Source organism: Grampus griseus (genome assembly GCF_964374135.1).
Source record: "Grampus griseus genome assembly, chromosome: 2".
In the NCBI taxonomy this organism is placed as follows: Eukaryota; Metazoa; Chordata; class Mammalia; order Artiodactyla; family Delphinidae; genus Grampus; species Grampus griseus.
The window spans coordinates 92,943,434-92,971,006 of NC_139018.1; the positions used below are offsets into that span (position 1 = coordinate 92,943,434).

Here is a 27,573-nt window from a genome sequence, read left to right on the forward strand (position 1 = left end):
ATATACAATGGAGAAAAGACAGCCTCTTCAATAAGTGATGCTGGGGAAACTGGACAGCTACATGTAAAAGAATGAAATTAGAATACTCTCTAACACCATGCACAAAAATAAACTCAAATGGAGTCGAGACCTAAATGTAAGACCAAACACTCTAAAACTCTTAGAGGAAAACATAGGAAGAAAACTCTTTGACATAAATCACAGCAAGATCTTTTTTGATCCACCTCTTAGAGCAATGGAAATAAAAACAAAAATAAACAAATGGGACCTAATGAAACTTCATAGCTTTTACACAGCAAAGGAAACCATAAACAAGACAAAAAGACAACCCTCAGAATGGGAGAAAATATTTGCATACAAATCAACGGACAAGGATTAATCTCCAAAATATATAAACAGCTCATGCAGCTCAATATTAAAGAAATCAACCCAATCCAAAAATGGGCAGAAGACCTAAATAGACATTTCTCCAAAGAAGACATACAGATGGCCAAGAAGCACATGAGAAGCTTCTCAACTTCATTAATTATTAGAGAAATGCAAATCAAAACTACAATGAGGTATCACCTCACACCAGTTAGAATGAGCATCATCAGAAAATCTACGAACAACAAATGCTGGAGAGGGTGTGGAGAAAGAGAACCCTCTTGCACTGTTGGTGGGAATGTAAACTGATACAGCCACTATGGAGAACTATATGGAGGTTTCTTAAAAAATTAAAAGTAGAATTACCATATGATCCAGCAATCCCACTACTGGGCATATACCCAGAGAAAACCATAATTCAAAAAGACACGTGCACCCTGATGTTTACTGTAGCACTATTTATAATAGCCAGGTCATGGAAGCAGCCTAAATGCCCATCAACAGACGAATGGATAAAGAAGATGTGGTACATATATACAATGGAATATTACTCAGCCATAAAAAGGAACAAAATTGAGTCATTTATTGAGACGTGGATGGATCTAGAGACTGTCATACAGAGTGAAGTAAGTCAGAAAGAGAAAAACAAATATCGTATATTAACGCATGTATTTGGAACCTAGAAAAATGTTACAGATGAGCTGGCTTGCAGGGCAGAAGTTCAGACACAGATGTAGAGAAGAGACGTATGGACACCAAGTGGGGAAAACCGCAGTGGGGTGGGGATGGTGGTGTACTGAATTGGGTGATTGGGATTGACATGTATACAGTGTAAAAAAAAAAAAACACGGGGACACCGTGCTGCCAAGGGACTTCGATTCTAATCTGCCGAGGGAGGCTGGACTGTGAGCTGCTCCAGGGAAGGCGTGTCCATATTCGTGCATGTCCCCATGCCTAGCACAGTGCCTGGCACCCAGTGGGCACTCAGCAGAGGGCTGCTGGATGAACACAGTCTAAGTTAAAGCAATGCAGTTCTGTTTGCTATGATTTCTATTTTTGGAGAGGAGCTACCTTTAAGGTTATACTTCTTAATAGTTTTGTTCATCCTGGATTTACCACCTTCTTCTTCTTCTCCCTTAAAAAAAGGGGAATAGGGAATTCTCTCGTGGTCCAGTGGGTAGGACTCCTTACTTTCATTGCTGAGGGTGTGGGTTTGATCCCTCATTGGGGAACTAAGATCCCACAAGCCATGCGGTGAGGCCAAAAATTTAAAAAACAAATAAATAAATTAAAAAAAAAAAGAATGTCAAACAACCAGGTCTCATCTTGGCTCCAGTGTCTTTGGGACCATCTGACTCAGTCTTGGTAGGATTAGCATCAGGAATGTCTCAGGTACAGATTCTAGGGCCAACTTTGAAGCCTTATCAAATATATATGTATATAAACACACATACACACACATATATGTATATACATATATAGAGAGAGAGAGAAACAGAAAGAGACAGCAAGACAGAGAGACAGAGACAGAGAGAAGTGTGCTTATATATAGATAGATAGGTAGACCATTTTAGCTCTAGTTTGTAGAACCAAATCTAGAAACGACAGATCAAGTTGTAGAGGGAGTTATGAACCATACTTCTTATTCAACAATGAATAAGTGCCACCAACTATATTTCAACTCCTCCATGTACTCACTGATAGTTACTAATAATAACAGTAAAAATTAATATTCATTAAGCTCTTACAATGTGTCAGCCATTTGTCTTAGAGCTTTACAGGTTTGTTTATTCCTCACACAGTCTTTTTAAGTAGAACTATTACTTTCTCCATTTGTAAAATGAGGACACTGAGGTCCTAGAAGGTGAAGTAACTTGCCCAAGGTTATGGAGCTAGTAAGTGGTAGAATAGGGTCTGAATCCAGGTATCTGGAGCCAGACCAGTGCCAGAGAGGCACCATCCCAATAGATCTCCCCAAATATTCTTCCATTTCTTTCCCAACATCAACCCAATTCTAACTCATCAGGTTGCATGAGATTATATCATAGTCTATGTATTCCAAAGGAAAACATTCCTAAGAAACATTCCTAAGAAACCAAATCAAGAAGAAAATGAAATGCATTTTTTGTAATTTGAAAATGTAAAAAAGTTAAACAGTTGAACAGTTTAGTTGCCTCATTTGTAACAGATGTAGCAGATCATGAGCAGTTAGAGGGAGACATCTATCTCATTGTTGTAGTTTTAAAACAAAAAAAATGATTACACAGAACAAAGGCTTTTGATGCAATGGCTTCACCAAAGTATAAACTCTCATCTTACCTCACATATAAAGAAATTGGCACAACTGTGTTGAGAATAATAATATATGACCAGAATGTTAAGAATCCTGAGAACACAGAGTTCTTCTCTCCTTCATTCCAAAAGAGGAAAGTTCTGAACTGGTCCCCAACTTGATTCTCCCAGATTGAATTTCCTATTGCAAGAATAATTCCCAAGCATATCAGAAACCCAAAAATCTGAAATGAGAATAGAGGTCTGGTTAAGGTTAACCTGAATCCCAAACTGGTCATATCAAGGCAATCTAGCACTTCTAAGTCCAAGAAATTGTCATTTGAAAAGCAAGTTATGCAAAGCTCGTCTTACTTATCATTAATCATACAAGTAAAATGTAATATATTTATGTTGGGAACTTGGCTAAATATTTTACATACATTTTCTCACTGAATTCTCCCATTGACTCTCTGAGATAGGAACAAACATTATTCACACTTTACAGGCCAAAACCAAAATAAAACAGAAGCCCAGACAGACTATATAACTTCTTTATGGTCACAAAGCTAGTAACTTCACATCCTCTATTTGTGAAGAGTGCATATATTTAAGTGGCTTAAGTAAAGAAGATCATAGGTACTGATTTGCTCTGGTCAATCCCCGTTTACATCTATTTTCCAGGTGTAATATTAATAGTATTCCCTTCTTTCACCTTCAAAAGCATCCTGTTTGAATGATAAACTATATGGTAACCCAAGGAATAAAAGCAAAAGGGAGAAAATATCAGTAATAAAGGACTGTCTCAGACTAGTCAAGTCTCTTGGCTACAGACCCAGCTGCACAATCCTTACTTAAAGTCAACAGGAAAGATAAGGATTAATTAAAATACGGCATGACATATACTAACAGTTTTCAGGTTGCTTCTGAGATTTAAAAAAAAGTAGGAAGCAACCTGAAAACTGTTAGCCGACTCTTACATTGTGATTAGTACCAGTAGTAGCAAAGCAGACATTTTAGAGGTAAAGTAACTAGGAAGACAGCAAGGCCAGTCCCTTGTAAGTCCAAAATCCCAAACTTGGAAAGGAAGGACACAAAGTCACCAAACATATAACACCTGAGCTGAACACGATGTTCTGGGGACCTTGCTAAGTGTCACCGTGTTAGGAACAGATACCAGTCACTGTTGAGGGAGGAGTGGGGCTAAAAACAGGAACGTATTTCTCTCCTATTTCCTCCAAGAAAGAATATTCAGGCATTCTGGGACTGCCTCCTTTATTCGTTGATGGACAAATTAGGCACATAAGAAGACAAAGTTGGGGAAAACCTGATTTAAAATATATTAGTATATTAATATACTTTAAGTCAGGAAAACCTAATTTAAATTATATTAGAAAAGCAGGTATTGGAGAAAAGTAATACTGTGAATCCCCCAAATCCTACCAATTTGGTACCTGTCTCACAGTATCCTCTTTCCTTTCAACAGCTAACACTACAAACTAATGGAGGTAAATTACTTTAAGAACATTAAATTTGGTGATGCTTGGTATCAAATGCCCTAATTTAGGATGGACATGGCTTCTAATTCCCCAATGGATCATTCAATTTTCTAGTAGAAAAAGCTAGGACAGTGCCTGCTTCACAACCAGTAAGCTTACTCTGTGGTGGATACATATACAATCCCCATGCAAGCCCTACAGGTGGGCTCAAGGCCGTTTAAATGGGGAATTCTAGAGGTGGGCACAGACTCCTTCTGGGAATGTCCCCTTGGCCTCATGGACTCTATGGGTATGAGAGGAGGAAAGCCCAGGTCTGAGGGTGACACTGAAAGCAAAACACAGAGCCTGGCCAATATTTTGTGCCCCCACACACTAAGGTCTGAATGGAGAGTTAAGATAAGAAATCAAATTCTGGATGTGTTTCCCAAAAAGATGTGAGGTGCCTTTAATGGAGAAACTAAAATAACTCCAAACAATACAACAGCAAGTAATTTAAACCTTTATTGTGTATTGCACACTATTTATATAATATGCATTTTTTGTAAGGGCAAGAATTGTCTTAAATTCTTATTAGATTTATTTAGATTTATTTCAAGTAATTCTCTTAAATCCCATATTAGATATTTACTAAGAGTTCATTCCCTTTTTTCCTTATTCAGGGTCCCACCATTATGTATCAGTTGAGCAATTATTTACTGAGTGCAGATTCTTTAACGTTACTTGTGAGTCTGTGATGGGGCTGGTAGGGAACCATGGTTCAAAGTCACTGTCCTTATATTTCAAAGTCAATGTTCTAAACTCAACCCTAATATAAGGAGACAAAGCAATATGACACAAAAGTCAGATAACAATCAGATCCACAGCGTGAGAGAGCACAAGATTAACCGACGAAAGGGTGGGGTGTGAAGAAGACCTGACTATTTGGAGTTCACAAGTGGTAGAGAAAATCATTTCAAACAATTCAGAGGAGAAAAAAAATTCAGAGGAAAGAGACAGCCATGGGCCCAGGAGGTTTTGAAGTCTTCATGAAGGAGGTAAACAGTGACTTGGGCCTCAGAGGATTTATAAGCAGAACCAGCTACATAATTTTCAGGGCCCAGTGCAAAATAAAAATGCAGGACCCCTTCTCTAAAAATTATGAAGGATCTCTGCACAGCAACAACAGATCAATAAGCCAAGTGTGAGGCCCTTCTGAGTGGGGGCCCTGTGTGACTTCACAGGCCACCTATCCATGAAGCCAGCCCTGTCCACAAGCTACGTAGAGAGGGCATGAGCAAATGTAACATGACCAAAAGACCAATTACCTTAAAAATTATGTTTTGTGTTTTAAAAACAAATGATCTTGCAAGGCCATGAAGGCCTCCATAAGCACTAACCTACGTCTCATGAGAAACTCTACCAAAAACTCTCTCGTGAGAAACTCTACCAAAGTTTCATGAGAAACTCTACCAAAAACTCTCTCATGAGAAACTCTACCAAAAACTCTATGAAACTCTATAATTATTGAGAAATCATAATCTAGGAAGTAGAAAACAGCAGAACTGGGCCCCAAATGCAAAGTCCCCAAATACAAATTCCACAAGGAGAATGTAGATTTCTGAAAGAATTCTCAGAAGAATGTAAGAAATATATTAAGATAACAATGACTAATGATAGTGTCTAATTTTGTTAAGGTAACTTACCCATAATACTAGAGTATTCATCAATCTATCAATGCTTGTCCTCTTAAACTTTGTCTTACCACTGTTCTGCATTAGTTTAGTATCAGGACCTGCAAAAGAAAAAAAAAAAAGAAAGAAAATGATATAACTTTGAAATGATTAGATGATGTATTATTTTTATTAATTCCTACTTATATCAAATGTTTCTGAAAGGAAAATAATATGTTTTTTCAAAATAATTTGACTTTTATTAAGAGCAGGATTATTATTAAGTTGTTTATGATTCTCATCTGGTGGCTTAACAACAATCCTGGAAATTGCAAGGAACTGGTCCTCTTAGAAGGGGATAAATCCAGACATAACTTGTAGCTAAAAGGTTTAAGAAATGTTATTTTTCAAAAATCTGTGTATGGATGTGCTTATAGTTTGAAGCAATTAAAGATTAAGAAGTCAGTCAAACTGAGGAATAATTTATAAATGTCTAAAAGAATGTAGTAATAAACACAATTCAGAACACTGAGGTCTGAATGGAGAGTTAAGATAAGAAATCAAATTCTGGATGTGTTTCCCAAAAAGATGTGAGGTGCCTTTAATGGAGAAACTAAAATAACTCCAAACAATACAACAGCAAGTAATTTAAACCTTTATTGTGTATTGCACACTATTTATATAATATGCATTTTTTGTAAGGGCAAGAATTGTCTTAAATTCTTATTAGATTTATTTAGATTTATTTCAAATAATTCTCTTAAATCCCATGTTAGATATTTACTAAGTGCCTTGTTCAAGAAATTCTGAGAATTAATTAACTGCTTTAGAGGTAGATTATTAGATGATTAACAAAGAATATTAGATTATACTGCTAAGGAAATTCCTTGTGGACAAAGAAGATGCTCAATAGAAGTAATTACATTTTAATTATATCAGATTTCCCTAGTCTTCCCTCTCCACTTCATCTTTCCACAATTATCACCAATCCATGCAGCCACTTAAAAGCAGAGAAGGGAAAGGGAAGAAAAGTGAGAAGCGGGGCACACATGGAATTATACGCCATTCTAGAGGTCAGGGAAGCATGGGAACATCCTTAAAAGACTCCTTTACTTGAAAGACAAATTGGAGCAAAGATTGGGGTCTCAAACAATTCACTGTCCTGAGTTGGAAATTGTACCCCAGTGTCCTATTCCCAGCCTCTACTGTGTAAAGGAGACCACCCGCATTTTCTCAGAATCGTTTATTAAAATCATATGGACATTGAGGGTGGGAAGTATTTCTTTTAGTAAAGATCACAAAGGGCAAATAGAGTTTGTGATTGCTAAAAGCTGAAATATTGACAGACCAGTTTCGTGCTAAAAATTTACATTTCTTAGGCATACATACACACACAGACTAGCAAAGCATCCACTGAATGGGTTCTTAAGCACTTATTTAAATATATCCACAGATGTTGATATACACAGCTCTTCTTCCCCTCATAGTCACAGTCCTGAGAGAATTTTCTATACTCAACGGCCTCTTTTTCCTTATCTCCTACTCATTTCTCAAGCTAGTTTCTGGGCCAGTCACTCCACCAAAACAAATGTGGTGTTATCATCAATAGCGTCCATGCCTTCTTGGACCTCTCAGCAGCCTCTGACACTGTTGACTACTACATCCTTTTGAAACACACTCTTTCCTTAGCTCCCATTTTACATGTTCTGCTTTCCCGCCTACCTCTTTGGTAGCTTCTTTTTCGTCTTCCATTATGCTCATTCCTTTCTTCCCAGCCATTAAATAGTGAGACTTCTTTAGAATCAGGCATAGGCCATCTTCTCTTCTTTCTCAATCCACCTTCCCTGAGCAATCTGATCTAAGACCACAGCTCCAGTTAACATCTGTAGGCCAAATGTATATCTCCAGCTCAGATTGCTCCTCTGAGCCCTAAACTCATATATTTAAATCCATATATTTGATTGCCTATATGGTATCTTCACCTGGTCTTTCTAAGGCCCCTCAAGTGGCCCTTGTCAAGCCCACCTTGTGACCTTTCTCCAGGGTTCCTTATCTCAGTGAATGGCACCACTATCCATCCAGTTGTGAAAAGCGGGAGAAACCTAAGAGTCTAGTCTATCGCATCACTCCCACCCTAAATCCAAAGTACCGTCATCTCTCAACTGGACTGTAGCAAAAGCCTAGCAACTTTGTCTCCCCACATCTACTCTGCCATCACCCGAATCATACACTTTTTCCAGGACCCTATTTACCAACTTTAAAAATACCGTAGGTAGGAGTGAAACTTTCAAATTTAACACTTACACACACGCCACCTGTTTGAAAAACTTGCAATGACTTCTGAATGCTCTCAGGATAAAGACCAAAATTCTGGATACAGACCATAGGACCTGTATGATCTGGCCTCTATCCCTGTCTCTAGTCACATGTTCATCTCTATCCTCCAAGTTTTCCATGCTCTACACTGGCCTTCTTAAGCTTTTTGTTTGTTTGTTTGTTTGTTTTTACCTCCCCAGCCTCATTCCTACCATAGAGCCTTTGCCTATGGCGTGCCTTTTGTCTAGCTTGTTCTTTCCCTTCATATTCCTCCACTACATACTCCTGTGAGTCCATGTTCTTTTTCTTCAGAGCACTTATCTCAGTTTGAGATTATATACTCATCACTACAATTATTTAAGATTAATGTCTCTCTCTCCTACCAGACTCAAAACCACATGAGTGAAGAGATCGCACTTTTTTTGTTCACATTCTTAATTGCAAATAAGTAAGCAGCACAGTGCCTGCCACATAGTAGGTACTCAATAAATAACTGTTTAATGAATGAATTTATTTATTAAGTACCTGCTATGTTTTAGGCAATGTGCATATGTCCTTTTCAACTATTATCTCACTAAGGCTTAAAACAAGCCAAAAAATTAGGTACTATTATCCTTAGTTCACTAATAATGAAACTCAGGATTAAAGAATTTAAATAACTTGCCTGAGATTTATTTTTTTGTCTTGTCTTGTACGCGTCAGAGCCAAACTTAGAACCCAGATATATCTAATTCTAAGGCTCTTGCTCTTAACCACTATTTTTAAAGCTATATGAAATAGTCCGTTAATTCATTAATTCACTGACTCATTCAAACAATGTGTGTTTAAGACTGTGACTCATTCAGAGTCCAAACAGGAAATAGATGACACATTGATCAAGGATAATTAGAGAAAGGTTTATTTATAAAGGGACTCTTTACAAAAGTGTGAGTGGGTGTATCAGAGGTACAGAAGTAAAAGGTTAACGCAGTAACCAAGGACTTGGTAGCAATCAAGATGTTTCTCTATCTACACCAGAAGGGTAGGATGAGGGAAAGAGTGGTTATTAGACCCTAAGGGGAGAGTTGTGTAAAGTCTGCAGCCTTTAGAGGAAGAGTGACTTTATGTTGAGGGACCCAGCCAGCTTGAAGGTAGGCAGTCTGGGGGAATAAATACCTTGACCTCAATCCTCTTCCTTTGATCTCTTCCCAGGGACCCCCAATGATAGGACCAAAGTTCAAGGAAACCTATTAGTGTAAACCATACAAGTCAGCCTCCCAAGGCAGACAAAGAGTGTGAAATGGTGAGAGTAGATCTGGAGGGGCAAATGGAAGACATCCAGCACAAAAACCTACTATGCACCAAGATGGTGCTGACTTCTATGGACGCCTTAAATGAATAAGACTTCTGACTTGTACCCTCAGAAACAGGACTTTCTCCTCTCTCGAGGTAAAGGAAAACCATACCAGGGAGGCATGGCCTAGCTGTTAATGTATATTAGACCCTCATAAATTATAGATTTGTAAAGTAAACCATGTTTGTGTCAACTATACTCCTTGCACAATCCTTAATGGCAGGTATAACTAGAGAAATAATACAGAAAGAATAGTTAATAATTTGTTTTGGGTAACTTTCCTAAGATCTAGGTGTTCACCTAGAACTAGTTCCCCAAATTAGACGTCTCATGACTTAGGGGTTCTGAGACACTCATTTGTTCAACTCTGACATTGACGAAACCAACGATTCCTCTGCCTGCCGTTATTCTAGTTGAACTTTCTATTAACGTTTGTGCCTAGACTAAAGTCAATGTAGGCACGCTCTGCTTTACAAATATCTGCCTCATGAAGATCCCCTGCCAGTGAACATCAAGGTCACATCACAAAAGAGGGTGATGCCCCACTTCTCCCTGCCGAGATCCAAGAGCAGTACATTTTCCCAACTCTCAGCCTATGGAGCAGACAATGTGCTCTGAATTGATGCTGAAAGAAGGGAGACGCAGGGAAGGAAAGAAAATAGCATTTGTCAAGCATCCTCTTCCATGTGCATTGCCTCACTGAGCCTTTACAGTGACTCTCTAATGTACTCATTCTGATCCCCATATTATAGCAGAGAAAACTAAAACTTAGGAAGTTTAAGTAACCGAGGTTTAACATTCTCCAGCTGGTAAACAAATTTAAACCCAGATCTGTCCAATCCAAATTCTGTGAACTATCTGTTACACTTTTTTGGAGGGAGACCTGTCCAACTTACCACTCCACTTTCTTCTATGTAGGAGCATTTTCCCACAGAGCCAATATTATGAAGGAAAGCTTGACCCCTGAGGGGCTCTCAGCAGCTGTCCTAGCATAACATGCTATAGCTGAACCATACTTCCGAATTAGTCATTCCAAACAAGATCACACAAAGGCAAACAAAAGTTTGGGCTACAGCCCACTCCTAGGATGATGCACCCTCCCATTTCTCTAATGATAGGGAGCAAACCAAGAAGGTCCTTCACATCAGAGGACCCCCAAGAAATCTCCCCTTCATTAAATGGAAAGACTAAAGGGGGAAGGTAAAGACAGGTTAACGTATAAGCCTAGCACTCTTTTTCTCAGTACAAGATGCAAATAAGGAAATAGATGATCATAGGTTTATTCCCCTGACTAAAGAGTAAAAGCATCTGGTGAAAACATTATGAAACCAGATTCATCCCCAGATAAAACTGTATATACAGCCTCATTTCTAGGGATTTCTCAAGTCCTTACAATGGCAATGCCCCAAGCAGCAAGAGCCTTGCTAACACCCACAGCTGACAGTATTTAAGAGGAATTGGGAGGATTTCTCTAGATTTGGAACACTTTTGAGTCTTTAATGAACATTTTGTTGCTGTTGAAGGAAGTCAGTTAAGAAGAACATTCCAGTTTTGATTGCACATATAGTCAATGGGCCCAAAACACATCTTAATTTGGTGTCACAATAAACAGGATTTTTAAAAAATCAAGGACTGGCAATTGAAGCCATGAGTGAAATTTGAGAGGCTTTACGAAATGGTGCTACTGTAAGCTTCCTTAGCAGGAGAGGTGCCATCTTGGGCCCTTAGAGACAAAGTAGAGACAGGAAAAGTGGCAGCAGGCAGAGGAAGAGGCACTCCCCTTCCTCCCCCAAGTCCCATCCCCACCTCCAGCATGCACAGTCTTTCCAGGACCTGCTGACGAATAGTAGAAGAAGCTCTGAAATAGACACAGAAATAACTGCAGGATCTCTAAGAAGGCTTTTCCAAAAGGATTGCTTGAACTTGGCAAACTACAAAATTAACAGCAGAGCTGGGGCTTTCTTTCATGCTCATTCTCCACTTTAAAGGCAGGCTGATTAATACGTATAATGATGGGGATGATTGAGACGGGGTTAGAGAATGAGAAATTAAACAACAGGCATCATAAATAGTGCTACAATGAACATTGTGGTACATGTCTATTTTTGAATTAATAGCCAGGACATGGAAGTAACCTAAATGTCTATCAACAGATGAATGGATAAAGAAGATGTGGCACATACATACAATGGAATATTACTCAGCCATAAAAAGAAACGAAACGGAGTTATTTGTAGTGAGGTGGATGGACCTAGAGTCTGTCATACAGGGTGAACCAAATCAGAAAGAGAAAAACAAATGCTGTATGCTAACACATATATATGGAATCTAAAAAAAAATAAAAATGGTACTGATGAACCTACTGGCAGGGCAGGAATAAAGACGTAGACATAGAGAATGGACTTGAGGACACGGGGCAGGGAGGGGGAAGCTGGGGCGAAGTGAGAGTAGCGACATACATACACTACCAAGTGTAAAATAGCTAGTGGGAAGCAGCTGCATAGCACAGGGAGATGAGCTCGGTGCTTTGAGATGACCTAGAGGGGTGGGATAGAGAGGGTGGGAAGGAGGCTCAAGTGGGAGGGGATATGGGGACATGTGTATGCATATGGCTGATTCACTTTGCTATACAACAGAAACTAACACAGTATTGTGAAGCAATTATACTCCAATAAAAATCTATCCAAAAAAAAAACAAAACAGTAGGTATCTAGCATCTGAGTAATTAAGGCCCATGCACTCTTAAGAATAAGTTCATGATGTCAGCGTTTCCTTGCAGAGTGGGGCCACACATACTATTTCCAGAGCAGCGGTGTCTTATCCTGGTGCCCTGCACTCTGCAGTTAACCCAGAAGGGCACCTTGCACGCAATAAAAGCATCGTGCTCATCCAACCTGGAGAGCCGCAGACTGTGCTCACGCAGATCTCAGGAAGAGCTCTCCCATAACAGACCCTGGAGAGTTTTCTGTACCTGCAAAAATAACCATTCCAAAACACCAGCTGGTATTTCTCAGGACACAGCCCCTCAGGATTATCTTCTCATTGTTGAGGGAGTGTTTGCTGCCCTTCCAAGAGAGGACTCCGGTGAATTTATCTAGTTTGTTGTTAGGCGCCTCACAGACAACAATCCCTGTAAAATACAAAAAACAAACATCTTTATGACTCATCTCAAACTCTCTTTAGAGGTCCACAGTACTGCTTTAGCGCCCAACATACAGTACATTTTCCTTCTCTTTTGGACAGCACAGAGTTATATATACACATATGTACATATATCCTAGGCTGTGCTAGGAAAAATCATCTGGGAGGGGTACAAAGATGGAAATCCATCAGATATTTTGAAACATAATTTTCTGCACTGTCCAAATAAGAACAGAAACCTCAAGAGCCATGGGATGTTTATTCCTCTAAAAAGAAAAAAAAATCACTAATCTCTACTTTTGGTTTGTAACAAATGATTTTTGAAAAGATAAAGCAGGGATGATCCTAAAAGTTTTTCTTATTTCATGTCTTTTTATTTAATGTAACTTTCACACAGGTTAAGATGGCATACTTCCAGTTTCACAACCAAAGTTAACTGGGTCTTTCTAGGCTGATAATCAGAATTTCGGGGTTCCTACTATATTCCACCCCCAAGAAACCTGGGTCTTGTTTGCCACATGTGCCTGAGAATGCGTGTGATTCCTTTCAGCTGTTCTATGCTTCTTATCTTGATTAGATTCAGAGATCTGGGGGCTCTCAGAGGCACCATATAACTTGCCCCAAACTGTCCAGAAGATGTTTCTAGTTTTTTTTAATACCAAGCCCATTCCAAACTAAGGGCATGCCCATTCTAAATCAATGAATCAATTCGTTCCATTATTTCAATAAGGAAATACACTTTTAGGGTGAGGGTTCTCTTGATAGAAAAACAAACCAGAGATAATCTTTCATGGACCCTGTCACAAAATATATCTATTAGATTCAAGTACATTTGCATTGCAAACGGTTGGGGTTAACTTTTTATAACTTATGAGTACAAAGATTTGAAAGACAGAGAGAGAGAGGAAGAAAAAGAGAGAGGGAAGGAATGAAAAAGGAGATTGAGGGTAGATCCAAACAGGGTTCAAGCCAGCCAGGGGTAAGATTAGTGTCTACAAAATTCTCTCTTGAAAACAATAAAAATACATTTATTTAATCAGAAGCCAAAAGGGTAGATTGCAACATAAAAAGTGTCATTTGGAAAATGAAAAAAGGAAGCACATTTTCAGCATTGACTGAAGGGAAGAGAGGCCAGCCAGGCCTACAGAACCTTGTATTGCACTGTTACACCCCTAACAAACACCTCCTGAACCTAGAGCCTTCTTAGATGGGCTCCCTTCCTTAGTAGGATGATATCTTTTCCTTTTAAAACGCATGGACCGAGGTGACAGCAGCCAGTTTTCACATGGCCTGATCACTCCTAACCAACCAGATTACTAATATTCATAGACCTTGCTTGAAAAAACAAAAACAAGAGTCTGGAAGGAATGAGAGACTCGAGGGCTCCGGGCTGCTTTTCCAACTCCATCTACCTTTCTCCAGTATCATAAAAGTGTCGCTGCCTGAACACCCCCAATTGGGACACACACTGGCTTCTTCCCAGACATCCACTGCTAACTGTGAGCGTGCTGGCAGGAGGATTTGGATGAGGCTAAATAACCTGTACAATGTCACTTTTTATACGAAGGGAAGTGGCCAAGTCCTTGTTTGCTCTCATTACAGCATATATCACAGATATTGAAAAGTAAATGAAAACTGATTTCAACTGGCCCAAGTTGTTTAGACAATTACATTGTAGAAGAGAAGACTTTTTCTAAACTCTAAGAATTCAGTATCTTTTTTTCTTGACCAATAATATACATTCCTGAATTCTGTAGAACCTTGAATTGGGTGTCACCAGCAAAACCTACATAAAATTATGGGTCGACAGCAACCCTCAAAGCTTATTCCAAATTCTTGACCCAAGACTCAATTTCTCAGGCTTCAAACTTGGCCACTAAAAAAAAAAAAAAAAAAAAAAAAAGTGCTTTGGGCAAAAACAACATGATACACAGTTCCTGCCAACAGGAATATAAAAAACAGGCTCATTTGATCATTTTTATTGTCGTAAGCAAAGACTGACATGGAGGCAAATACAGCCTTGAACATGTTGGCTCGCTCCTCCCTGGCCCCAAGGCTCATCCACTTCTGGCCTGACACCAAGGGTGTGGTTCTAGACAGAAACAGGCAGTAAGGCCAAGGGGCTCTGCCTCAGTTTTTGGAAGCCAAACTCCAATTCAGCCCTTCTGGAAGAGTGTGGGCCCAGTGATTTAAATACATACTAAATACAGGGCCTAGTCAAAACAAAGTGGCAAGAACAAAGCCAAACTACTTTTTTTTTTAACTTTAGAAGTGCTCAACTTCCCCCTTTTAGTCCTGTTAGCACAAAACACAAGCTTCCCAATGTCTCTTCTGCCTCTTTCCAAAAGGGGTGAGCAGGTTTCTTCGAAGGGAGCACTGGATTCACGTCTATATCCCCATAACCCATCATACTGGCTCCATAATAGGATCTTAATAAATACTTGCTGGGGAAATGGATGGAAAGATGGTTTTAAAGAGAGACTGGGAGATGATATAAGTATTAGAGTAGATCTAAGATGAATGAAAGAAGTGGTATATTTCTATGGTAATATGATAAAGGGAATTGGAAGACCTAATCGCCCAGCCACAATGGGGGACTTAGGTTGTCCTAACTCTGAAGGGATACAAATAGATCTGAAAACAAGGTGGGCAACTTAAAGCACATCAGAAGGAATCAAAACTATATTCCTCTCATAAAGCAAAATAAGGACTAGAGAAAAACTGTAGGACCTTTCTTCCCTTTGCTAATTGTGTCAAAGAGTTAAGAGGCAGTAAACAGTCAGATGACAATGGATGAGAAAACAGTTTAGGAAAAATAGCATTGTTTCTCACATAATTATTCACTGAACACATGTTTAGAGAACAAAGTCATCTTTAATGAGCAAGAAAATAACTGGGAAAAAAATCATGTCAATAATGAAGTATAAATATAATGAAACTAGCTAGTCACAGTTGTTTGCTTCTCTGAAGATAACAGACGTGTAAGCAGATAGCAATTCATCCAGTTTGCAATCACACAGAAATACTCTAGGCCATACCGAACAAAATCCACAAGATTTCACTCCGAACCCTGCCGGCATTCTAAATTTAGTCAGCTGGATTGTTTGTTAATTACCATCCTAATAACCTTCTCAAACTAAAGTGTTTATCTTAAAGTGGAAATCTATAGTTTATCATGAAAATGGAATTCAGTACCCAATACTTCAAGATTTTTCCAGAGCAGTTGGCTTTATTTCTTTATGGATATTATTATTAGCAATGCTTCTTGATTATCTGCGCTACAACTCTTCCCTAAGACAATTACCTATTGAATAAGACATCCTGGGACTTCCCTGGTGGCGCAATAGTTAAGAATTTGCCTGTCAATGCAGGGGACACGGGTTCGATCCCTGGTCCAAGGAGATCCCACATGCCGCAGAGCAACTAAGCCTGTGTACCACAACTACTGAGCCTGTGCTCTAGAGCTTGCGTGCCACAACTACTGATCCCACGAGCCACAACTACTGAAGCCCGCATGCCTAGAGCCCATGCTCCACAACAAGAGAAGCCACCGCAATGAGAAGTCCATGCACCACAACATACCGCAACGAAGAGTAGCCCCTGTTCGCGGCAACTAGAGAAAGCCGGCGCGCAGCAATGGAGACCCAACGCAGCCAAAAATAAATAAATAAATAAACAGGTAAATTTAAAAATAAATAAATAAGACATTATCACTGCTGTTCAAGAGTTTCTCCAGCCAAGAGCTTCTTAGCGTTTAGAAGACTGCCCCCTACTGTTGCCCTGATGATTGTGATAAATATTTATTTTTTCTTAGAAAGAAGAATGTCACCTTCCCATTTTCTAAAACCTCATTATTCTTCAACTATTAAGCCTTAGCCACCCATCATCACCACCATAATGGCCACATCAACACCAGCAGTAAAGAGTAGAGTTATTCCTCCTTGTCTTCACAAGGCATCTATGCCTTACACAGTCACATCGGCTTTGCTGTTAGGCTGTGCTTCTGTCCAGGTGAATAGGAAACATATCTGATAAGTTTAAAAAGTCACAAGATGCTAACCAAGCCTTTCTGTGTGCTTGTTTGTTTTTTTAACCAAAAAAAAATGCTTGTTTTTCTGTGTTTTAATTACACACATGCTCTTCTTTAGAAAGGCTCACAAAAACACACAAAGATTCCTGAAATAAAGAGTCAACCAAGGGGGCTTCCCTGGTGGCACAGTGGTTGAGAGTCCTCCTGCCGATGCAGGGGACACGGGTTCGTGCCCCGGTCCGGGAAGATCCCACATACCGCGGAGTGGCTAGACCCATGGCCGCTGAGCCTATGCGTCCGGAGCCTGTGCTCCGCAATGGAAGAGGCCACAACAGTAAGAGGCCCGCGTACCGCAAAAAAAAAAAAAAAAAAAAAAAAAAAAGAGTCAACCTTTCCCTGGTTCGAAACTCAGTATTAACAGTCATACAACATATGTAAACTTGTCATATTTGCAAAAAAACAGACCTTAGTCCAGCCAGTAACAATATGCAAAAGAGTCTTAAGCACATTTGGACAATTTACATCCGTGGCTTTCCCCAAGGCATAAGCATGACCAGTTTACAAATGTATAATTGAAACTATTTCCAGTTATTATTTGTAAATCTTGTCAATTCCTGTAAGACTTCAACATGAAAAATCAAGATCCACTCTATTTTTATACTTGTTATAATTTTAAGTCAAGTTATGTATCTTTTTTTATAAAATTCAACAGACTACATATCAATTTTTTTCTGATGTTTAAAATGTATAAAAATATTTATATGAGAACTTTTCAAATAAATGGATTTACCTACCAAAACCCACCTCTGTCTTGCATGTGCTGGTCTCTATGTTTGGCCAGCTCTCCTATGAGCTCTTCTTGGGGATCCTGATATTCAAGAGCACTGAGAACATTTGCTACTTTTTAAAAACATGATGATGTCATCTGAGTCCTGGATGGACTTGATCTCTGGAAATTCATTTTGCATTTTCAGGTTTAAAATATTCTTGAAATGTGTATCTTACCCTGATCAGGAGCTAAGCAGTCATGCTGATTCCCCTGACTCTCCCATGCTGCCTTTCTGTTTGCAGTTTAGAGCCTCTCATGCCCTTTCATAGACTAGGCTTTGCCAGCAGTCCTAGGTTCATATTCTAACTCCTCCACTTAGTAACCCTGGGACCTTGGGAAAGTTATTCAATTTATCTGGGATTCAAATTCCTTGCCCATAAGTTGGAAGTAATAATAATCTCTTCCTCCCAGGCCTGTAAGGATTTAGTAAGATAATATGTGCAATTACTTAGCATGGTGCCTGGTACATAGTGAGTACTTGTTCATGTGTCAACATCATGTGTAGGGCCTGAGAACTTTAGGACTTTTATCTAATTAAAGGCTTCTTTGGGAATGAGCTCTTGTTCAAGTCTGTCTTCTCCCCTGGGCTATAAGTGCTATGAAAGCAAGGCCTGCATCTGACCTATTAACCACTGTATCCCCAGGTTTACTAAACACTGTATCCCCTTGCCATTGTGTTAAATATACATTTAGTGGATAAATGAACAGGTGACTGAGTGAATGGATAAAAGAAAGAAAAGAATGAATGAAAGCTCATGCCATGCCTGGGCTGCTCTGGTGGCGCAGTGGTTAAGAATCCACCTGCCGATGCAGGGGACATGGGTTCAAGCCCTGGTCCGGGAAGATCCCACATGCCACGGAGCAACTAAGCCCGTGCGCCACAACTACTAAGCCTGTGCTCTAGAGCCCTCCAGCCACAACTGCTGAAGCCCGTGCGCCTAGAGCCCATGCTCCGCAACAAGAGAAGCCACTGCAACGAGAAGCCCTTGCACCGCAACCAAGAGTAGGTAGCCCCCGCTCGCCGCAACCAGAGAAAAGCCTGCGTGCAGCAACGAAGACCCAACGCAGCCAAAAATAAATAGATAATTTTTTTTTAAAAAAAAGTAGTCTGAAGTGACAATCTTTAAAAAAAAAAATAAAAGCTCATGCCATGCCTAAAGAGGCCACCAACAAGACACTGTCCTTGGGTTTAAGAGCAAAAGTGGGGAGGCGGGGAGACTTACAAGAGACATCCTGGAGCCCTACCCATCTCAGTTTTGACTCTTGGTCTTGTCCCCAGTTTGGAGTTCCCAGTGGGGACTTCTCTAGTGTTAGGACTGGGAAACTCAGGTCTTCAGCTACTTAGAAGATGTGATATGTCCTTATGACACAAGGACAAAAAACTGTAGTTTGGGGTTAAGAAAGTATTTTGACAAATCTCAGAAGAAAAACCACATGGTAACTAGAAGCAAAAATAAGACCATACCCAGATCTTCCCAGAAGTCACAAGCTAAAAGATATTCTTAGCACAGACAGAAAGGGCATGCCTCACACATGTCTCATCTATTAGACCTTGCCATAGACAGGCAGGGCATTTCCAAGCGTACACAGTGCTGATATCATACTTTTAATTTAAGCTAAAAGATGCAATATCTGGTTTTAATTCCCATGATTCAAGGAAATCTTTTTTTAGTCACCAGAAGAAAATTTGAAATCTACTGATACCCCATTATGACAAAGGTTAACAGAGGAGACATAAAAGAGGGGATAGAAGAAGACTGGAGGAGTAAAAGGATCAAAAGAACCTTGATAATACATGTGAAGATGTGTTATAATTCTACATACTTTGTATTGCATCTTGTCCTTAGGGGTGCTTAATGAATAAACTTAATAAACTAATTAATAGAGAGAGAGTGATGAAAACAGAAAAGATAAAAAATAACAGAAAAAGAGACAATGTGGGTAGAGGAGATAAGTAAACTAAAATAAAGAGTGAAAGAGGAAGATGTAAAGAGAATAGTTAGAAATAATGCAAAAACAGAGGAAAGAAAAATGGTGAAATGGGGTCATTAGAGGAATGTGTGTATATAGTATATGGTGTGTGAATGTGTGTGTCACAGAGGCAGGGAGAGACTGAACTTAAAACTAGGGCTTGGAGAAAAGGAAATGAAGGAAAATTTGAAGGTTATAAGAAAGCAAAAGCAATTGTGGGAAGGATTTGGGGTTTGTTAACTGTTCCAACTCTTTCAAAAACTTTTCCACATCTTGCATCACTCTCTTCGTCTTTAAATTTGGCTGCCAACAGGGGAAATCTAATTTGTATATTGGATCTAATTTACAGTATTTCCCCCTAATCCCTCCGTTCATTTTCAAATGCTTTCTTGGAAACATCATATATATATATATATATATATATATATATTTTTTTTTTTTTTTTTTTTTTTTTTTTTTTTGCGGTACGCGGGCCTCTCACTGTTGTGGCCTCTCCCGTTGCGGAGCACAGGCTCCAGACACGCAGGCTCAGTGGCCATGGCTCACGGGCCCAGCCGCTCCGCGGCATGTGGGATCTTCCCAGACCGGGGCACGAACCCGTGTCCCCTGCATCCACAGGCAGACTCTCAACCACTGCGCCACCAGGGAAGCCCAAGAAATCATATTTTAATATGGCTAAACCCACGGAACATCAAATTGCCTTGAACTTTAAGGTAGATTGAAATTCAACCCAAGATTTAAGAATGAAAGAGTAACTTTAGCAGAAATCTGGTATTTAGCCCAGAAGCGTACTAGCCTCAAAAATTTGGTATTACATGTTCTCTGAAAAGTGACCACAATTTACGTATAAATGAGAGAAAAGAGAGGCCTGTGTTGCCTTTATTTGGGAAAACGATTATATGTTGGAGATTTGGTGAATTATCTGTGCTATGTGAACAGGCCACAACTATTAAGTAATAATTATTAATACACTTTTAAAATAAAGTTTATGAAGCATTAACAAAAGACTATTTATATATATATATGCAAATCCTCTGACCTCTCAGGACCTGTTATCCCATCTGTGATAAAGGAATTATTTTAGGTATTTTCCTGTTTCAGCCCAAGCAGCACCACGTGTATTGGTTTAAATTTGGGATTTTTGTGTTAAATTGTGTTTGGAGGAAAGATTCTGAAGACAAGACATTGTAAAACCACCAGATGACCCCTCTCCTAGCCACTGCCCTCCAGCAGAAGGGGACCCAACACCCTTGCTTTGTCTTACAAGTTCCCATCAGGAAGCCTCCTCCTCACCCCATCGTTTCACACTCCACTCTCAATCCCTTACCTTAGGCCACTCCTTTGCTCTATCAAGTCTCTCTGGGGCCTGAGGCTGATCCTTTCCCCCGTTCTCTGGCACCTGTGACCATTTATTCATGCATTCAGCAAGTATTTTTTGAGCTTTGTTCTAGGGACTTGGCATATATCAGTGAGCAAAACGAAGATCCCTGTGCAGCTTACATGGCAGCAGGTAGCGATCGACGATAATAATAAACAGAAAATAAGCAGTTTGTAGAGGAGGCCAGATGGTGATAAGTGCTATGAGAAGAAGAAGTCAAGCAGGGAAGGGGGGACTAAGACTATAAGGAGTCATGCTGAGAAGGAGGATTCTTGGCCCCATTCCTGCAGTTCCAAGTAAGAAGTCTACCTAGGGCTTCCCTGGTGGCGCAGTGGTTGAGAGTCTGCCTGCCGATGCAGGGGACACGGGTTCGTGCCCCAGTCCGGGAGGATCCCACATGCCGCGGAGCGGCTGGGCCTGTGAGCTATGGCCGCTGAGCCTGCGCATCCGGAGCGCCTGTGCTCCGCAACGGGAGAGGCCACAACAGTGAGAGGCCCACGTACCGCAAAAAAAAAAAAAAAAAAAAAAGTCTACCTATTCCAGCCTGGCCCTTTATACACTACCCTGGAACTGACCTATGGTCAGAGGATGCGTGTGGTAGAGACAGTACTCAACAAATATCCATACTCGTTATTTCCCAGCCTCCCTTGCAGTTAGGTCAGGCCCATGTGACCCACGCTGGCCAACGAAACGTGAGAGGAAGAGCAGTTGAAAGTCAGTTTGTCTCTTTCATCTCATCCTTACTGTGATGTGCTCACCTTAAAGGCCATTAGTCTAGGCATCACGGCTACAAGATGAAGAAGGCCACCCAACCTGCATCAGATGTGACATGAGGAAGAAATAAACTTCAACTGTTTATGTCACTACGATTTCAGGGTTGTTTGTAACTGAGTCATAGTGTAGGCTATCTGTACCAGTATCTGTGAAAGAAAATGAACTGGTAATTATAACATCATTTTCTTCTTTTTGATGGTAAAGTAAGCAAAAAGCCATGAATTTTTACCTCCTTATAAACTGACAGAGGTGTAAAGGTACAATCCTGCCAGGAAAGAAATGAGTAAATTACATTTAGCTTTTGCCCTTTTAGGACTCCATAAATATTCTATGACATATTTTAAGAAAGTATTTTGATTCATGAGCACAATTTACTTTTCTTGGATTCATGTAACAGTAACATTTCATTGAAAAAATTACTTAGTAGAAAATGTGTAATTTGTTTTAATCTAATCAAAATATTTCTTGGGCCATTCAGTTTCCTGGTTATTCCCTTGACTTAAATCTCACACTGGAGGAACAATTTGTTTTCTATAAACGTTTTCTATAACACCACTCATTTAAGAAAGACTAAAATATTAACAGAATCAGAGGGAGTTTACAAGCAAATGCAAAGCACAGGCAGTATAAACTCTAAGCTGTCCACTGAGAAACTTTAAAATTAAATTTGCCTGTGCTCTAACTCATGGGATCATGCTAAGACCCTTGTCCACATTTTCCTTTAGTGGACTCCAAAGAAAACATTTTGAAAGATAGCCTGAAACTCATAAATATTTGTTAATAAATAAAACCAGTCTATATGGAAATACTGATATTCAAGGCCAGACCTATAAGTGTGTAAAGCAAGAAACCACTGAGGGGCACCCGAAAGACCCAAAGATTCTCCCACAGTCTGTCAGGGTGCCTAGAATCCTACCATTAATGGCTCTCTGCTTTGACTCGAAGGATTCTGTTTATCTGCAACAGCTTTAACAGAAAAGAAAAACACAGCTGGAGTAGAACAGGCAAGAGAGACCATGCTGAGGAGCAGGGGACTGGGTTGAATGATGTGAAGATGGTGATAGCAAAACCATGGTCTAAAATAAAGGGCAACAGCTGACCAACTGATTAATAAATCAGAATATTCTTCTAGAACACCTGCTATCTTTAAGACATTATACCAGGCACTCTGAAGGACACAGAAATATATGAGGCAGGATTACTGTCTTCATGAAGTCTGCAGTCTAGTGTTTGGCCTTTGTTGTGGAGCCAGAGAATGGATGGCTGGTTAAAGCTAGAAATATGAGTGTGGCCTGTATTCATCCTCAGCATGTCTGCATAAGGCTCCAAGGAGATCTAGGTCAGGTAAGTGAAGAGTATTGTGGGACTAGAGAGAACGAGATCTAGAGAAGAGGAAACAAGGATGAAAGGAACGATGAACTGATAAAGCCATTCTCCCCTTGGAGAGTAAAAGAGTAAAACACTTTTACTCTTTAGTGTGAGAAGAGATTACAGGCTTTGATGCCTGGAGAATTTTATGTCTTTCCACCAAATAAAAAGAAACATAAATTGAATTTCATATAATTAGTTTGTTACATTGCTTTGTTACAAAAGCTTTTTGAGATTTTTGTTTGTCAGTTTTAAACACTTACCATCAAACTTTGCAAGTCTGCTAATATCTGCTCCAAGTTCTGAGGTAACTGATAGCGCATGGCGCACTTTAAGGTTTGTTTCCCTGTGAAATTAATTGACACGGCATGAACTTTTAAATGGAACAGCCCAACAGCATCTTACACAAAGCCATCACGGACACTTCAGCAATCTCAGCACATGCAAAATCCAACACTCCCTCTCCCTCTGAATGTCATTCACACCTCCCACACTACCTCGGGAAAATGGACAGGGCTTTGCAGGCTCCTAAGAGCTGGCATTCCACCCACGGCACATCTGTGTAACAACAGAGTAATCTGTTTTGCTATTTGAAAAAACAGAGGATGTAATAAATATGCTTTCATTCAAACCTACTTAGACATCATGCATGAGTTACAAAACACATTAGGAATGGGAACACAGTTGCCAAATAAAGGAGGCCAGTATCACTCCAGAGTCTGCTATCTATGTAGGAGTTTTACTTGTAAGAGATGGTCATGGCTAATTTCACAGTAGCTGAAATTCAAATGGGAAAAGGAATACAGCTTTCTTTTTCTTGGAGAGTCAAGCCAAGAATCCCATAAGTCTAGAATCACACAACTAGACAAGAACTAAGTAGATCACAGTGAGCTGGTCATCTTCTTCCAGGCAAGACCACATATACACTGGACAGATGGCTCTCTGGTATTCGTGAAATGACCAGCAGTGAAGATTCTATGACCATCACTAAAGTCTTGTGTTTAAAGAGTTTGCAATGCCAGTTTCCTCACTGAGTTCAACCTAATTCTCTTCTACCGTAACTTAAGATCATCTGTCAGAGTTCTACCTTTATGGGATGTTTAGTAGTGGGCTAATTCAGTCAAAAAATATTGATTGAATATATACCATAGTCACTCATGAACCTCAATGCAGCCACTAAAGGTTACTGTCCTCTTGCAGGAAACAAGTGGTAGGTAAAAAAGCAAATATTGCCTTTTAGAAGCACATGCCAAACCATGAAATAATTGAATTTAGAGAACTGAGCAGGTACCTGAGACTGCATGTAATCTAAACTTCCCATGAGTGAGCTTCACAATCATGTTACGACAATATATACCCAACCCAAGGAATGCCCATTGGTGAAACACCTTTCTGCATGAAATATTAAGTTGAATGTATAATTGAAACGTCTTTGTTTAAAAGTAACCTTATTGATCTAAATCTATCAATTCGTAGGAGGCAGAGATGTGTAGGGATTGAAATAGTCAAGAATAACTTCATAATTGAGGCAGATATTGAGCTGGGCTTGATGGAAAAGAGTGAGACAGTGGTGTTGAGGTTAAAGGACCGAAATGAGTTGGGTCATTTAAACGACTTTTCAAATAACTGAAACAGTCAGTCACACCAGCTGGACCAGACAGCCCTCGTTCCATGACCATAAATCCCGTCACTCATCAAAGTTCATCATCATCATGTTAAGTTACTTCCTCAGGATTCTCTGTACCAGTTCACTTCCACCTTCAGATGTGGAAGCTAAAGGGGAAGAATAATCACACATAGACCTTACTGATAAAAAGAAATTTCTTTTCCAAAACTCCTGATTACTACCTTCATACTCTTCCTTAATCTGCCTCAATATCTTGATAAACTTCAAAATGATTTTCAGCATAAGAAACAATACAGAAAGCTCCTTTGTACCCTTTACTCAATTTCCCCTCTGGTACCATCTTGCAAAACTATATCACAATATCATGAGCAGGATACTGACATTGACAGTCAAGATCCAGAACATTCCAATCACCGCAAGGATTCCTTCAGTCTCCCTTTATGGACACACTCACTTCCCTGCCTCCTGAAACCCATCTTTAACTCCCAGCAATCCCTAATCTGCTGTCCACTACTCTAATTTTATAGTGATGTTATATAAATGAAATAATACAGTATGTGACCCTTTGGGATCGGCTTTTGTCCACTCAAAATGATTCTGTGAAGATTCATCCAGGTTGTCGCGTGTATCAATATTTCATTCCTTTTTATTGCTCAGTAATATTGCACGATATGGATATACCACAGTTTGTTCAACCACTCACCTGTTGAAGAACATATAAGTTGTTTCTAGTGTTTGGATATTACAAATAAAGCTGCCCCAAACATTTGTATATAAGTTTTTGTGTAAACATATGTCATTCCTCCGGGATAAATGTCTGGGAATGACACTGCTGGGTGATATGGTAGTTACATGTTTAGTGTTTTAAGAAACTGCCAAACTGTTTTCCAGTTTGATTGTAGCATTTTACATTCCCATCAGCAATGTGTGAGTGACCCTGTTTCCCAACATCCTTGCCAGCATTTAGAGTTCTCACTATTTTTTCTTTTAGTTATTCTGATAGGTGGGAAGTGATATGTCATTGTGGTTCTAATTTTAATATCCTTAATGGCTAATGTTGTTGAACATCTTTTCGTGTGCTTATTTGCCATCTGTACATCATCTTTAATGAAATGTCCCTTCATGTCATTTGCCAATTTTCTAACTGGATTGTTTAGTTTTTTTACTGTGGGGTTTTGAGGATTTTTAATATTTTCAAGATACAAGTCCTTTGCCAGGTAGATAGGTTGCAAATATTTTCTCCTAGTCTGTAGCTTATTTTTTCACCCTCTTAACAGGGTCTTTTACACAGAAAAAAATTTTAATTTGATGAATTCCAGTTTGTCAAATTTTCCTTTTATGTATTACGCTTTTGGGATCAAATCTAAGAACTCTTTGACTAGCCCTAAATCTTGAAGATTTTCTACTATGTTTTTCTCTAAAGGTTTTATAGTTTTGTTTGGTTTTGTTTTTTTGTGGTACGCGGGCCTCTCACTGTTGTGGCCTCTCCCGTTGCGGAGCACAGGCTCCAGACGCTCAGGCTCAGCGGCCATGGCTCACAGGCCCAGCCACTCCGCAGCATGTGGGATCTTCCCGGACCGGGGCACGAACCTGTGTCCCCTGCATCGGCAGGCGGACTCTCAACCACTGCGCCACCAGGGAAGCCCCTATAGTTTTATATTTTACATTTGAATTCAGTTTCCTTAATAGCTACAGGGCTATTCAAATTATCCATTTCATATTGGATGGGTTCTGATAGTTTGTTTTCCGAGGAAGTGGTCCATTTTATCTACTTTGTTAAATTAATGTATATAGAGTGGTTTGTAGTATTTCCATATCCTTTTGATGACTTCAGGATCTGTCATAATATCCCCTGGTTCATTCATGATATTGTTAACTTGGGTCTTCTCTCTTTTTTTCTTTCCCTGTCTTCTTAAAAGTTTGTTTATTTTATTAATGTTTTCAAAGAACTAGCTCTCTGTTTCACTGACTTTTCTCTATTGTTTTTCTATTTTCAAATTCATTGGTTTCCACTCTTTATCTCCTCCCATTTGCTTGATTTGAGTTTATTTTGCTATTTTCTAGGTTCATGAGATGGAAGATTAGATCATTGATTGGAGGCTTTTTCTCTTTTCAAGTGTATACATATATGGCTATAAATTTCCCTCTTAGCACTATTTTAGCTTCTGCCCAGACCAAGGGTAAGATCATACAGGCTGAACTCTATTTGGATAGCTCAATACAGCATTTATTTTGAAAGCAGTGGCTAAAACCATGGGCTCTTTTGTCAGCTGCCAGGTTTGAGTCCTGGCTTCACTCTCTAGAAGTTTGGGACAAATTCTTTCATCTCTCTAAGCCTTCATTTTCTCACCTGTACAACAGGGCTTATATAGTACCTACGTTAGGATTAAATGATGACATTCATCTAAAGCACACATATAGTATCTTTAAAATGTAAGCATTCAATAAATATTTTGATGTCAGACAGACAAACTGAATCCACTGAAACAGAATTACTATACAGTCCATAACTAAATTCCAAATTAGCATCCATGTCAAAACTGCATCCTACTCCATTTCTCTCTTATCTCTCTACATCTTCATTTGACCCAGTTCCAAAAGTTGCCTTCTAAAGTAACATCAGTCCTCTTTCTTCAAGGGATCTTTTCCCAGCCGCTCCGCGGCATGTGGGATCCTCCCGGACTGGGGCACGAACCCATGTCCCCTGCATTGGCAGGCAGACTCTCAATCACTGCGCCACCAGGGAAGCCCTCTTCAAGGGATCTTGATTGTCACTCCTCTCATTTTCCTTAGACAATCACTTGAAATTAAAAACAAACAAACAAACAGAAAACCCTTCCAGGGAATCTCAGTGAAAAGTCCCTGTGTAAAGCTATTTACGTATATATGTTTAGCTCGCTGTTTCTGAAAGAAATAAATTTAAGAGAAAAAACAGAGGTTTCACAAGATCTGCAAAGTAATTAGCAAATGGACTTTGCAATTTAGAGTCTTATTTCTTCCAAGAAAATAAAATGAAGCATTAGG

At 39.5% G+C, this 27,573-nt stretch overlaps 1 protein-coding gene across 1 annotated transcript in view; it reads right to left on the reverse strand.

Annotated features, from left to right (window-relative positions):
• Positions 1-2,681: 2,681 nt before the first annotated feature.
• LOC309818339 (putative phospholipid-transporting ATPase IM) overlaps positions 2,682-27,573 on the reverse strand; it is a gene marked incomplete at its 3' end in the record, with an annotated part of 151,216 nt that continues 126,324 nt past the window's right edge. The window contains exons 9-12 of the mRNA XM_082648016.1: positions 23,186-23,268; positions 12,403-12,561; positions 5,816-5,904; positions 2,682-2,882 (exon numbers count right to left, since the gene is read on the reverse strand). Coding sequence (XP_082504142.1) covers positions 2,682-2,882; positions 5,816-5,904; positions 12,403-12,561; positions 23,186-23,268 — 532 coding nt within the window. The remainder of the gene's footprint in view (positions 2,883-5,815; positions 5,905-12,402; positions 12,562-23,185; positions 23,269-27,573) is intronic.